This window comes from Chiloscyllium punctatum, chromosome 24 (genome assembly GCF_047496795.1).
Source record: "Chiloscyllium punctatum isolate Juve2018m chromosome 24, sChiPun1.3, whole genome shotgun sequence".
Lineage (NCBI taxonomy): Eukaryota > Metazoa > Chordata > Chondrichthyes > Orectolobiformes > Hemiscylliidae > Chiloscyllium > Chiloscyllium punctatum.
The window spans coordinates 76,756,192-76,769,603 of NC_092762.1; the positions used below are offsets into that span (position 1 = coordinate 76,756,192).

A 13,412-nucleotide genomic window follows, 5' to 3' on the forward strand; every position below is an offset into this window, starting at 1 on the left:
TTTGCTTTTTATTTATGTGTTTAGGTTTCTACAAATCTTCTCAATAGAAACCTAAACACATAATGTGCTGTCTATTCTCAGTGATGTACAGCTCAGAGACATTATCACAAGGTTGCTCCAGGATTTTGAAATCCTTACACAACACTCGGGAGCAAGAATGGGGGAGTTACTTCTCTTGGGAGTATTCACTGTGACTATCAGAGGCATGGCCAAAAGGTCGTAACACCCATATTGCTGTCACACCTCTCACCCCATCCTCTCAATCACATTCCCACTGCCTCATTGCAATCTGCCAACCAGGCTCATCTGATAACCTCAGATTGATCTTCAAGTGTGGGCTCCATCTGCCTTCTGCCTTGGATACTGCCTGCAATCCCAGCAGTGACCACAGCTCGGTCCTGATGCTGCTGTGACCACAGACCTGCTGACCAGATTGTCCAGCAGGATGGGACTTCTTCCAGGATGGGGTTGGAAACCTCACTTGGGAACATGTGAAGCTCCCACTGCAACACAGCTGCAGGGCAGCTGGGTTTCGGATGGGCAGGTTTTCAGTCATTGGCAAGGGTAGAGAACACAGCGGGTGTAAAATCCAGCCTCTTCCGTTTCAATCTTTCGTAAGTAATTTTGAAATTAAATTCAATAAATCTGCTCATTTTTGACCTGACACTGAAATATCATTCAAGAGAGCTTCTTGATCATCACGGACACCCATAATGCACAATAAGTGAGCAGCAGATTCTGAATTGCAGACAGGTCTGAGTGTCCTGACGCATGAATCACAAAAGGTTAGTCTGTAGATGCAGCAAGTCATCAGGAAAGTGAATGAAATGTCCTTGTTTTTGTGAAGAAAATTGAATAGAGAAGTAGTGAGGTTATGCTTCAGTTCGACATAGCATTACTGAGACCACATCTGTGCATATGATAGGTGTCCTTATTCAAGGAGAAGGATGTAACTGTCTTAGAAGCAGTTCAGAGAAGGCTTACCCTGGAACAGGTGGGTTGCCTTATGAACAAAGGCTTGGAGCAGACGAGGCTTGTATCTGCTAGAGTTAAAAAGGTGATCTGATTGAAATACATAAAATGCAGCAAGGTCGAGGCAGGGTGGATATGGAAAGCTTGTTTCCTCTTGGGCGAGTATCTTGAAATAATTTAAAACTATTTAAAAATAAGTGAGCACCTATTTAAAACAAAATTCAGGAAAAAAAAAATTTCTCACAGAAGGCTGTGAGTCTTTTGAATGGGGGAAGCAGTCTTTGAATATTTTTAATGGTTGCTCAGTAGTTGGCACTGCTGCGTCACAGTGCCGTGTACCCAGGTTTGATTCCACCCTTGGGTGATAGTCTTTGTGGAGTTTATATTCGTCCAGTGTCTGTGTTGGTTCCTCCAGATGCTCCAGTTTCCTCCCATAGTCCAAATATATGCAGGTTAGATGGATTGGCAATGCTAATTTGCCCATAGTGGACTAGGTGGATTAGCCATGGGAAATGCAGGGGTACAGGGATGGGGTTGGAGGAGGGTCTGAGTGAGATGCTCTTTACAGGGTCAGTGTGGACTCCATGGGCCAAATGACCTGCATCCACATTGTGGGGTTTCTGCAATAAGCAAAGAAGTGAAAGGTTATTGGGGAAGACAGGAAAGTGGAGTAATCACAACAGCAATCTTATTGATTAAAGTTTGGGAAAGGGGGAAGTTTGGGCAGTCGAATGGCCTATTTGTGTTACTAATTTGCATGTTGTATCATCACAAGCACCAAAATTATTCATGCTTTGTGGTAAATGCACCACAGATTGCCTCAGGGAAGAAAAGGGCAGTTTCTTTTATGTAGTTCATTCTTTTTGGATTGGCTACCTTTGGCAGACAAGATTTGGGGGGTGGGATCCCTTAGCATTAGTCACTGTAGCTCTAAAATGGTGTCAGTCCCAGAGATTTTGAGTCCAAAATTTCTAACACCAATGGGGTATGTGTCACACAAACATGTGTGACTTTGTCAGTGTAAGTTTTGGAGAAGGGAGATCAGGGCCCAGCAAGGAAGATGGCTGAGCAATTAGCCTCATTAGGGACGTTGCTGAAGATTTTTCTAACAGCCTGCAGTTTCCTGATGTGAGAGGGCAAGTTAACTGATGTGGGCACTCAGCAAACAGTTGTGGAAACCGAACTCCTACTATCAGAGTCTCTACTGCACAGAAAGAGGCTATTCAGTCCATTGACTCTGCACTGACCCTCTGAAGAGCATCCCACCCACCCCACACACTGCATGGGGTTTTTAACCCTAGCTAATCCACCTAGCCTGCACGTTCCTGGACACTCTGTGGCAATTTTCAGCATGGTCAATCCACCAAACACAAACACACTTTGACAAAGGGTCAGTTAGACTCGAAACATCAGCTCTTTTCTCTCCTTACAGATGCTGCCAGACCTGCTGAGATTTTCCAGCATGTTCTCTTTTGGTTTCAGATTCCAGCATCCGCAGTAATTTGCTTTTACACACAGATCTGGACTGTGGGAGGAAACCCAATCAGACATGGGGAGAAGGTGCAAACTGCACGCAGACAGTTGCCTGAGGCTAGAATTGAACCCGTCCCTGTGAGGTTCCAGTGGTAACTTCTGGCAGAGATAGAGGCCATTTCTTTGCTGTCTGGTGCATTCACTGCTGAAGATCACTCTGTAGGCACCCCCTCAACACCAGTCACTGTCTGTTACATCAAATCTTTGAAAATGTGACCTGAGACTCATTTTCCTGCTACTTTTGGTGGAAGAACTTAAGAAGCTTGAAAATCTCTGATTATCCGGCTTTGAGAATGTTGCAATTGGCCTTAATTGGCACAGTATCTGGTTTTCTGTCCACTTAGGTGTATTTCTGACACAAACCAAACCATGGTTCTGTTTCCACTCCATTTAGTTCACAAACCTGCCAGCTTTCTCTTATGTCTGAAACCTCTATTTAATTTTGTAGATGTTCTTTTGCACTGCCTCCGAAGCTGAAGTGTCTTCCAAGTACAGTGATTACCAGAACTGGCTTTATCAAGGGAATTTGTTTTCTTTCACACTGTTGGGAACTCTCTGGCTCATCAGACACTTTGAAGCAGAGGTAGATAGATTCTTGTTAGACAAGGGAATCAAAGATTATTGGATGTAGATAGAAATGTAGAATTCAGAACACAAAAAGATCAGCTACGAACTTATTGAATAGCTCGGCAGAAATATAAGGTTGAATTATCTACTCGTACGCCTAATTCATCTAGTATTAGGAGCGGCACAGTGGTTAGCACTGCTACCTCACAATGCCGGGGAGCTGGGTTCAATTTCACAGTTGGGTGACTATGTGGAGTTTGCATATTCTCCCTGTGTCTGTGTGGGTTTCCTCCAGACACTCATCTATCCTCCCACAATCCAAAGATGTGCAGGTAAGGTGAACCAGCCATGCTGAATTGCCAATGGAGTCCAGGGATGTGCAAGTTAGGTATATTAGCCACTTGATGGGCCTAATGGCATGCTTCCACACTGTAGAGATTCCATGATTTTGATGGCTACACTAAGAACCTAGATCATCATTACTCATGACAGAGCTGTTCTCTCTGGAGAGACAGCTGGGAGGAGATCTGACTGACGTTTTCAATGTCTTAAGTGTCTCGGCAAAGTGGATAGGGTGAAGCTGTTTCTAATATAAAAGGAACAAGATTAGAGGGTGTTGATTTTAAGTGATGTACAAATGAAGCAAGGGAGTGCAAGAAAAAGACTTTTTTATACATACAGTTGTTAGTGTAGGGAAATGTGGTGGAAGTGTGTTCAATTGAGTTATTCAAAAGAGCATTGGATGGTTATTTAGATAGTAATCACGTATAGATTTATGGGGAAAAGGAAGAAGGTTGTCACTAGATAATAGAATCGGTGCAGGAATAATGGACTGAGTCCTTCCGCATTGTAATAATTTTGATTATATGCTGACTTACTCTACATTTTTGTCGTTGTATTAAATCTATTGACTCTATCGATTGCTGCATTTTATTGTTTGGATATATCAAGTAACATGTTTCCTAGATTCCATGGTGTCTACTTGAGCATATTTGTGTTACTCCATTCTCCTTTAGAATTCCTGCCACTCTAAATGTGATTCAGCACTTTGCTGCTTGAAAATCTCCCTTGGAAATTAAAGCCTCCTGATCTTTCCTTACCCTGGAAGCTGGATACTTCCAGAGGTTATTTCATAATTGTTTTAGTCCACTGCACATTTCAGCTTTCAATACTTCTCCATTAATTATAATTTGATCCCAATGCTAAGGAACTCTAGTTAAATCAGAACTGAATAGGGATAGTCACCTGAGAGCATGCAAATTAATAAATGCTTTTGGTTTGCAGAAACAATGAGGGATTCTAAACTGCGTATGCTTTATATAGTAATGGAGCTCGGATTAGACTATCGATACCTTCTATCGTGTTCTTCATTAGAAATGTAAATAAGTATTAACTCCAAAATTGATATAATGAATGTATCTGAAAATCATGGTGACGACCAATCTGTACTTGTTTGAAGAAGAAAAAGAAGTCTAACAATCCATAGTAAATTTGCAATTCATGATGTTGATAATTTCCCTTGTGTACATGTTTCAAGAATGAATCAGAACAAAAAAAAAGCCACTCGTTCCACAGATGATTTTTAATTAGGGGATTCAATACATTGTGCAGACTTGATTTACCCACCAGATCTGCGCTTTTAAATTAAAATTACAAACCCAGGACAGATTGAAGAGTGCAAACCACTGGAGAACTGCTTCATGAAGCCATTGTTAACACTATTTGTGCCATCAAGATCAAAATGGCAAAAAAAAAGAGACAAATCAGAACAACTGTAAGATCTTTACAACAATTTGCATAAAATGTAAACATTAATTCTCATTTGCTTAATAAATATTAAGGATCAAATAATAAATTAGGTTAACTTAATTTACTCAATATGTACAATCTGAAGGTCCTCATAAATCATTACATATTTATAGAGATTTATTTGTACGACAACTACTCAACAATACAACTTGTACTCTTTGTGAGGTCTGCAACAATTCAAGATGTCATTAGACTCAAAAAGTGGCCAGTTGATTCCAGTTAAAATAGACCATAATATTCCTAGCACGTTCCAACTTTGCCAATAGATCAATTTTTCTATTTTAACTGCATTGAAATCTAAGCTGGTGGAATTGTAGTAGGAATGAAAAGCCATTTAACAAACTTAAAGAGGCACTGAAAACTGTTTGCTAATATGAATTTAGCCATGAAATTTAGATTTAAAATGGTACAGAATCAAAAATCAATCTCATGATGTCTTGCATTGGGATAGTCTTATGGATTGCTTTTCCCAGTTTGGATTTTTCTTTACTTCAACACTGGGCAGGTTATTCAGAATATTTAAATGTGACGTTCAAATACCAAAGGCATCATTTTTGATGGGATCCGGACAATTTTGATAACTAATTCCATTCCTTCTTTTACCAATTCAACTAAAAGTACAAGTGAATTTAGATCCAGTATCTTGGTTTGTTTCCTTTATACATCCCTTTCCAAAAGCTATTTATTTCAAACCATTTAACTATACAATGCTACCGAGTTTAAAATGGCCGGTAAAGAGGATTAATCAATTTGTACCAGTTTCAAAACAACATGAAATTTCTACTTAACTGAGAGTTGGAACTAATAAAGAGGTACGAACAGTTTAGATAATCACAAGTACGGATAACAATCTGGATCTTCCATGCAATTTTCTTCAACAAGACCACGGTCACAGAATTATCCATTGTTTTTCATTAGTCACATTCACAAGATCATAACAAAAGCAAAAGTAAAACCTGTAGATGCTGGAAATTTGCAATAAACAGTGGAAGTGTTGGAAGCCACTGGGTCTGCGAGCATCTTGGAGCGAGAGAGAGAGAGAAAAGTTAATATTGTGTCCAATTTGACATTTCTTCAGAAGAAATTAAAATCCAGCTCAAAAAGTTAACTCTGTTCTTCTCTTCAGATGTTGCTGAGTATTTCCTGCAGCACTTTGTGTTTATGTTCCCAGTAGTGTTTTTCTGGTATTTGTACACAGACAACTAAGCTGCAGCAGACAAATTACAAACTGACCTTTATAAAGTTCAAGAACAAGTGCTAAGATACAATAATAATCAGGCAGTTTTATACAGTCAATACCATACTTGTAACATACAAAAAATCAGTCAGAAAGAAGTGATACTCACATGGTTTTCCATTCACTGAGAATGTGAAACCAGAATTTAGCTCATCCCCATGCTTTGAAGCAGTGAATACTTTATCAAACTACTGTTCAAATGATTGATTTTACAGAACATTTTGTTGTTAATTATGTTCTTACAATATATATTTAGAAACACATATCATCATATAAGCTAGTACAATACATGCCTCACAAATAACTAAATCTATTTCTTGTCAGCTAAACTGATAGAAGTTTCCATTTTACACTTACCTCTCATATGTAAACCTTGATTGTAAAATTTATATAAAGATAATTAAATCAGCCTTTCATCTTTTCTTTCCTCTCTTTCATCTTTAAAGCTGTCGTCAACCATCTAGCCTCTTGCACTGGCTGCTGGAAGCAATTGATGTGGAGATGCCATTGTTGGACTGGGGTGGACAAAGTTAAAAATCACACAACACCAACAACTGAGATAGTCTCAATCAGTTCCATAACTTCCCTCTATAGTGCATTAAACAAATGAATGCTTACAGTGCAAGTTTTCTAACTGAGACACCTAGGATCCAAACTCATGACTCTCTGGTTGGGAATCATTTGCTTTTCTGCTGGAGCTGTCTCTTCACTGGAAATCGGGAAGGACAGCAGGAATGCAAGGACATTACGAGCTGCAGAGTGCTTGTGGAGAAACAGGTTTTCATCCTCTCATGCAGAATTATAGTCAAATTCGGTGTGCTACACTTGGGGTGGATCTGTACAGTTCAGGGTATTTTCCACCCTCTTTCCTCACAATTTAAATTCTGCAACATAAAAGCATTCTATCCTTTATCATCAGTTTCTCAAATTGTGACTCTCACTTTTTAAAAGGTTAAAAGAAAAATAGTAATTTTCTCTGGTGATCTAATCCAAGTCTCAAAATCTCTTCACTCGATACATTCTGAGTTGGATGACAACTCCTATCTTTATTCCATAAATTCTCATGATATTTTCACGTGGCTAAAGGTTTTTTCTTTTGAATTCACAGAAAATGAGCCATAGTTGACAGAGATTACCTTTTTATCCATGGGAACCTGACTCAAGACAATCACAGTAAAGTGGCTCATAATCAGAAGAAAGGCAATAATAAGGACAATTTCAGTTCTTTCTCACCAAGTACAACATCACGTTTGAGGCTGGATGCTTTGTTTACCACTTTCAACTTCAAAGCTGCCCTCTTGAACTCATCCAGAGGAAGCCCATCAAAGAAGAAGTCTTCATTGAAGATAGGATTTCTGCTGTTCTTAATGATGGTGCTCCGCTGTTTCTGAATCTTGCCAGGAGTCAGGTACAAAATCACACAGCAGTTGATGCTTTTGTTGTCCAATGTCTTGTCATAAAGGTCTTCAGCAGTGATGATGCGGATTCGAAGACGGGCATTAGTGCAATCATATTCAGCAGACAACCTAACAGCACCTCCTTTGTTAAGGCGGATGGTGTGCTCCTTGAGCACTCGGTCTTGATAATGGAGCAAACTCAGGGGAAGGACCCCCCGCGAGGCTGAGGGGCCACCGGCGGGAGGAGTCGGGCACCTGACTCTCCTGGAGACACAGGGGCTGGCATCTGTTGAGCTGCAATCATCCGTGGACAGGGAGCTGTTTCGGGTGAAGGACTGCAGAGGTTTGCAATGCTTGGCCAGGTTTTCGTGGCTGAACATCTTGAGGAGGGACGCACCCGAGACCGAGCGGGACAGGAGAGGCGAATTGAAAGGAGAGGACTCAGCAGAAGAGGCGGTATCACTGTCCCCGCCACCAAAGTACCTGCAGGGGCTCGCCAACGACAGGCTAAATTCTGGCGCGTTCAGGTGCTGGGTTTCCCCATTGCCCTTCTGGTTGCTTGACCGCTTCCTCTGGGAGTTGGGTGAGGTCACGGGGCTTCCAGGGTCCACGTGGAACAGTGACTCCTTACGCCTGGTGTGAGGGCTTTCAGTCAAAGTGGAAAAACCATAGGAGGTCTGGGTCAAAGGCATGTATGGGAGGGACATGGCACTCTGCGACTGGGGGTCATAATTGGTGTTGCAGCTGGCTTCACTCTGATCAGAGTTGGTGTCATCCGCACTCTCAATCTGAATGATGTGGCGGCTCGCCACCTTGAGCAGGTGGCTGCTGGTCTCCGCGGACGTTCGGCCCCTCAGGCGGGGGCTGCCCTGCGGCTTGCTGCTGATGAGGATCTGCTCGGACGAGGACGGTTTCAGGTTGGTCTTCTTCTGCCGGGGCTCGGCACCATCAGCGGCCGGCCCCTCGGCCGAGCTGTTGGGAAATTTGGGAGGGATGAAGAAGTCGGGAATCTTATCGGGAGTCAGCACGTTACTGAACAGGGAGCCTTTGCCCTGCTTGGGGTCCCTGCCGCTGGCCTCACGGCTCAAGTTGTTTTCCACGGAGCCTCGGATTTTATCGAAAAACCACATTCTATCCTAAAGAGAAACGCCAGTCCCGATCTGCAAGGGATACATATTTTTTTTAAATACCAACTTTAAAGGTGTACAATTAGCGCGATGCAACAAGCTCAATCCGTTCGCTTTTAATTAGGAATAAATCAATATGAGACACGTATCGCTTCAGAGTAAAATTCCAATTTTTTTATCAATTTCGACGCATTTTATTTATTTCTCAAATCGTCGACACGGAGCTGAGACCTGTAACCAGGTCGAAATTGGATTAACTTTAAAAATAAAGTCTCAATGGACTTCTTTCCAACAATGTATACCACAATAAACTCGCCTCACAGCACACACACCCCGCCATAGCAACAATCTTCTGCCCTAAATATTTTATCGTTCTTTTTACCAAAAAAACCTAATGTTTGTTTTACAAAAAAAAACCTTTTGCCTTCCTGTCCATGATGCAGTTTGCCGTGACTTCGATCGGTATATTAACTTCAAAAAAAAATACACAATTGAAGTTTGCAAATCTCCAGCAGAGAGAGAGAGGGAAAATAAACTACTTTGGAAATGAGAAAGCACTTTGATTTCTTTAAGGCAGTCGATCACTTACATGTTGATGGCGTTTTATTTGTTGTGAGGTCGATCTGCTCCAATGCAGTTGCCGTAACTCCCGCAAACTCAACAAATGTGGCACAACGACTCTCTCTCTCTTTCGCAGCATCGCTTTTAATATGCCCGAGCTGTCACTCAGGAAGCGAGAGAGCTGCCTCAGCCAATGGGTGTGGGAATTGTCGCTCTGGGAGCCAGGTTTCACCTGATGGTGTTGGTAACCAGTCGCTGCACTGAGCTGGGGAGTCGTGTCACTCACTGCACGAAACTTAAGACTGTTTCCGTTCTTGCCAATTGTGCGCTCGAACCGTGACATGAAGGGCAGTCATCTCAGCCCTTCGAGCATCCTCTCAGTCAAGACAGACAATCGTCGTTAGGATCCCGACAGTGCGGAAAGAGGCCATTCTGTCCATCGAGTCTGCACCGACCCTCTCAACTCGGCTGCGTTAGAAACAATGCAGCCCCAATAAAGGGAAATAAAGGGAGAGAGTTGGATAGCATTAAAAAGGCAGGACTGTTTTTGTTTTTAAACAAAAACGCATAAATGACTTGACATCTCTTAAATCAGAGTCATGGAGTTATGGGGCATGGAAACAGACCCTTCAGTCCAGTTCATCTGTCTAACCAGGACTTCAGAAAATATTTACAAGGATGTTGCCAGGATTGGAGGGTTTGAGCTAGACAGAGAGGTCTATTCCTGATGAAAGGCTTTTGCCCAAAACGTCGATTTTCCTGCTCCTCGGATGCTGCCTGACCCGCTGTGCTTTTCCAGCACCACTTTAATCTAGACTCTGGTTTCCAGCATCTGCAGTCCTTGAGAGGCTGAATAGGCTGGGCCTGTTTACCCTGGAGCGTCAGAGGCTGAGGGGTTACCTTATAAAGGGGCAAGGGTAGGATAAATAGACAAGGTCATTTCCCTGAGGTAGGGCAGTCCAAAACTAAACTTTTGGAAGGATCTAAAAGGGACCTAAGAGGCAACTTTTTCACGCAGAGGGTGGTCCGTGTATGGAATGAGCTGCCAGAGGAAGTGGTGGAGGCTGGTACAATTGCAACATTTAAAAGACATCTGGATGGGTACTTGAATAGGAAGGGTTTAGAAGGATATGGGTCAAATGCTGGCAAGTGGACCTGGATTAATTTAGGATATCTGGTCAGCATGGGAAAGATGGACTGAAGGGTCTGTTTCCATGATGTACATCTTGATAACTCCATATCCTAAATTAATTGAATCCCACTTGCCAGCATTTGGCTCATATCCTGCTAAACCCTTCATGTATCCATCCATATACCTTTTAAATGCAATTGTATCAGCCTCCACCATTTCCTTTGGCAGCTTATTCTATGCACATACCACCATCTTCATGAAACAATTGCCCCTCAGGTCTATATCTCTCCCCTCTCACCTTAAAATGATGCCATCTGGTTATGAACTGCCCTACCCTGGGGAAAAAAAACCTTGGGTATTCACCCTATCCATGCCCTTCATGATTTTAAAAAAAACCTTTAAAAGGTCACCCCTCAGCCTCTGACGTCCCAGGGAAAAGGAAACAGAGCCAATTCAGCCTCTCCGTAAACCTCAAATGCTCCATATTTACAGATTTCATATATGTAAAATTAAACATCCTGAATTGCTCTTTTTATTGATCAGAAAGTTGCTGATTACTTAATTAACAATCACATCATAAACTGGACACAGTCAGCGGTCATAACTTTCTGCAAGTTCATGGGTATTAGTGTGTCGATCCAGCAAATTCTGAAAATAGCATGCAAGGGGCAAGTTGTACAAAGCCCATTTGTGCATTAATCTATCATGTAACATGCTATTATTTTCTATAAAGATCCAATGGTATATGCTAATAAGAATTGTTATTAAATATTTGCAAAGGGCAAATGATTTGAAAATCAGACAGCTTTTGTTTAAGGCAAAATATTTTAGATGCTGGAAATCTGAGGCAATTATGGAATGCTGAAGAAACTCAGCAGGTCTGGCAGCATCTGTGGAGAGAGAAACAGAAGTAAAGTCTCAAGTTCAGTATCTTCAGTTTCGCTTTTGGTAGAGGAATCTAGGTAGGACCATGAGAGTGAAAAGAATATGGCTATGGGTGGAGTGGACACATGGATCTTCTGGGCTGAATGGCCTCTGCTGTACATTCTATGTTGTACTTTCTTTGCATTGGAATGGACACTCACTATTTAGTAAAATAAGAGGAAAATACTGCAGGTGCTGGAAATCTGAAATTAAAAACAGTGCTGGAGAAGGTCAGTGGGTCTGGTAGTGTTTGCAGAGAGACAGAGTTGAGGTTTCGAGTCGGATATAACTCTTTTTCCAATTCAATGACTGTTTACCTCTCCACAATTACTGACAGACCTGCTGAGTTTCTCCAGAATTCAGTGATCCAGCTTTGAAATTGATTTGGTCAAACCCGATTAACATAGGAATTAAGGGCAAGAGGAGGCTACCTGTCCCCTTCAGCCTGCTGCACTATTCAGTAAATACATTGCTGATTTGATGGCTTGGCATTCCCACTTGCCTCCCTCTGATAACCTTTCACCCCCCTTGCTTATCCAGAACTTATCTACCTCTGCCTTCTGTGTGATTAAAGAGTTTTAAAAAAGCATACTTGCATTTATATAGCACATCTCATGACCACCAGCTGTTTTAAAGACCATAAGACCATAAGAAATAGGAGTGAAAGTAAGGCCATTCGTCCCATCGAATCCACTCCACCATTTAATCATGGCTGATGGGCATGTCAACGCCACTTATCCGCACTGTCCCCGTATCCCTTAATTCGTTGCAAGATTAAGAATTTATCAATCTCTGCCTTGAAGATAGTTAACGTCCCGGCCTGCACTGCGCTGCGTGGCAGTGAATTCCACAGGTCCACCACTCTCTGGCTGAAGAAATGTCTCCTCATTTCCATTTTAAAGTGACCCTCTCTAATTCTAAAGCTGTGCCCACGGATCCTAGTATCCCCACCTGACAGAAACAATTTCCCAGCACCCACCCTTTCTAAGCCTTGTAATCTTTCTATTGTTGTAAGTTTCTATTAGATCTCCCCTCAACCTTCTGAAATCTAACGAATACAATCCCAGGATCCTCAGCCATTCATCATATATTAGTCATCCGTATGAATCTCTGATGAACACATTCCAGTGCCAGTATGTCCTTCCTGAGGTGAGGGCCCCAAAACTGGACACAGCATTCTAAATGGGGCCCATCACTGTTTTTATATTCCAACCCTCTTGAAATAAATGACAACAGTACATTTGTTTTCTTAACCACTTGTCATCAGCTGCCATTCTGAAAAAGAACCTTTTATCTCAACTCTCTGTCTTCTGTCAGACAGCCAATCCTCAATCCATGCCAGTTGCTCACCTTGAACGCCATGGACCCTCACCTTACTCAGTAGTATCCCGTGAGGCTCCTTATCAAAGGCCTTTTGGAAGTCTATGCAGATAATATCCACTGGGTTTCCCTGGTCTAACCTACTTGTTCCCTGTTCAAAGAATTCTAACAGGTTTGTCAGACACGACCTCCCCTTACTAAATCCATGCTGTCTTGTTCTAATCTGACCCTGCACTTCCAAGAATTTAGAAATCTCATCCTTAACGATGGATTCCAGAATTTTACCTGCAACCAACGTTAGGCTAATCGGCCTATAATTTTCCATCTTTTGACCCTTTCTTGAACAAGGTGGTTACAACAGTGATTTTCCAATCATCTGGGACTTTCCCTGACTTCAGTAATTTTTGAAAGATTAAAACCAACGTCTCTGTTATTTCTTCAGCCACCTCCCTCAGAACTCTAGGATGTAGTCCATTTGGGCTAGGAGGTCTATCAGTTTTTAGACCTTTTAGCTTATCAAGTACTTTCTCCTTTGTAATGACCACCATACTCAACCCTGCCCCTTGACTCTGCTTAATTGTTGGGATATTACTCATATCTTCCACTGTGAAGACTGACACAAAGTATTTATTAAGATCTTCAGCCATTTCCTTATCTCCCATCACTAGCCATCCTGCATCAATTTGGAGCTGCCCAATCTCTACTTTTGCCTCTCGTTTGTTTCTTATGTATTGAAAGCAACTTTTACTATCATTTCTAATATTACTGATGAGCTTTCCTTCATATTCGATCCTCTCCTTCTGTATTTCTCTCTTTGTTATCCTCTGTTTGTT

The 13,412-nt window shown here is 41.8% G+C and overlaps 1 protein-coding gene across 2 annotated transcripts; it reads right to left on the bottom strand.

The window, feature by feature from the left end:
* Positions 1 to 4,635: 4,635 nt before the first annotated feature.
* Positions 4,636 to 9,356, bottom strand: LOC140494711 (C2 calcium-dependent domain-containing protein 4C-like). Of its 2 annotated transcripts, XR_011964033.1 has the most exons (3): positions 9,232 to 9,356; positions 6,476 to 8,675; positions 4,636 to 6,088 (listed from the first exon to the last, which is right to left on the bottom strand). XR_011964033.1 is itself a non-coding variant. In XM_072594225.1 (2 exons), exon 2 carries the CDS (start codon positions 8,643 to 8,645, stop codon positions 7,308 to 7,310), a length of 1,338 nt encoding a protein of 445 aa, XP_072450326.1. In that variant the 5' UTR covers positions 8,646 to 8,675; positions 9,232 to 9,356; the 3' UTR covers positions 4,636 to 7,307. The 2 variants fall into 2 exon arrangements, 1 of the variants encoding a protein (XP_072450326.1); XM_072594225.1 differs by having other exon boundaries at positions 4,636 to 8,675.
* Between the last annotated feature and the right edge of the window lie 4,056 nt (positions 9,357 to 13,412).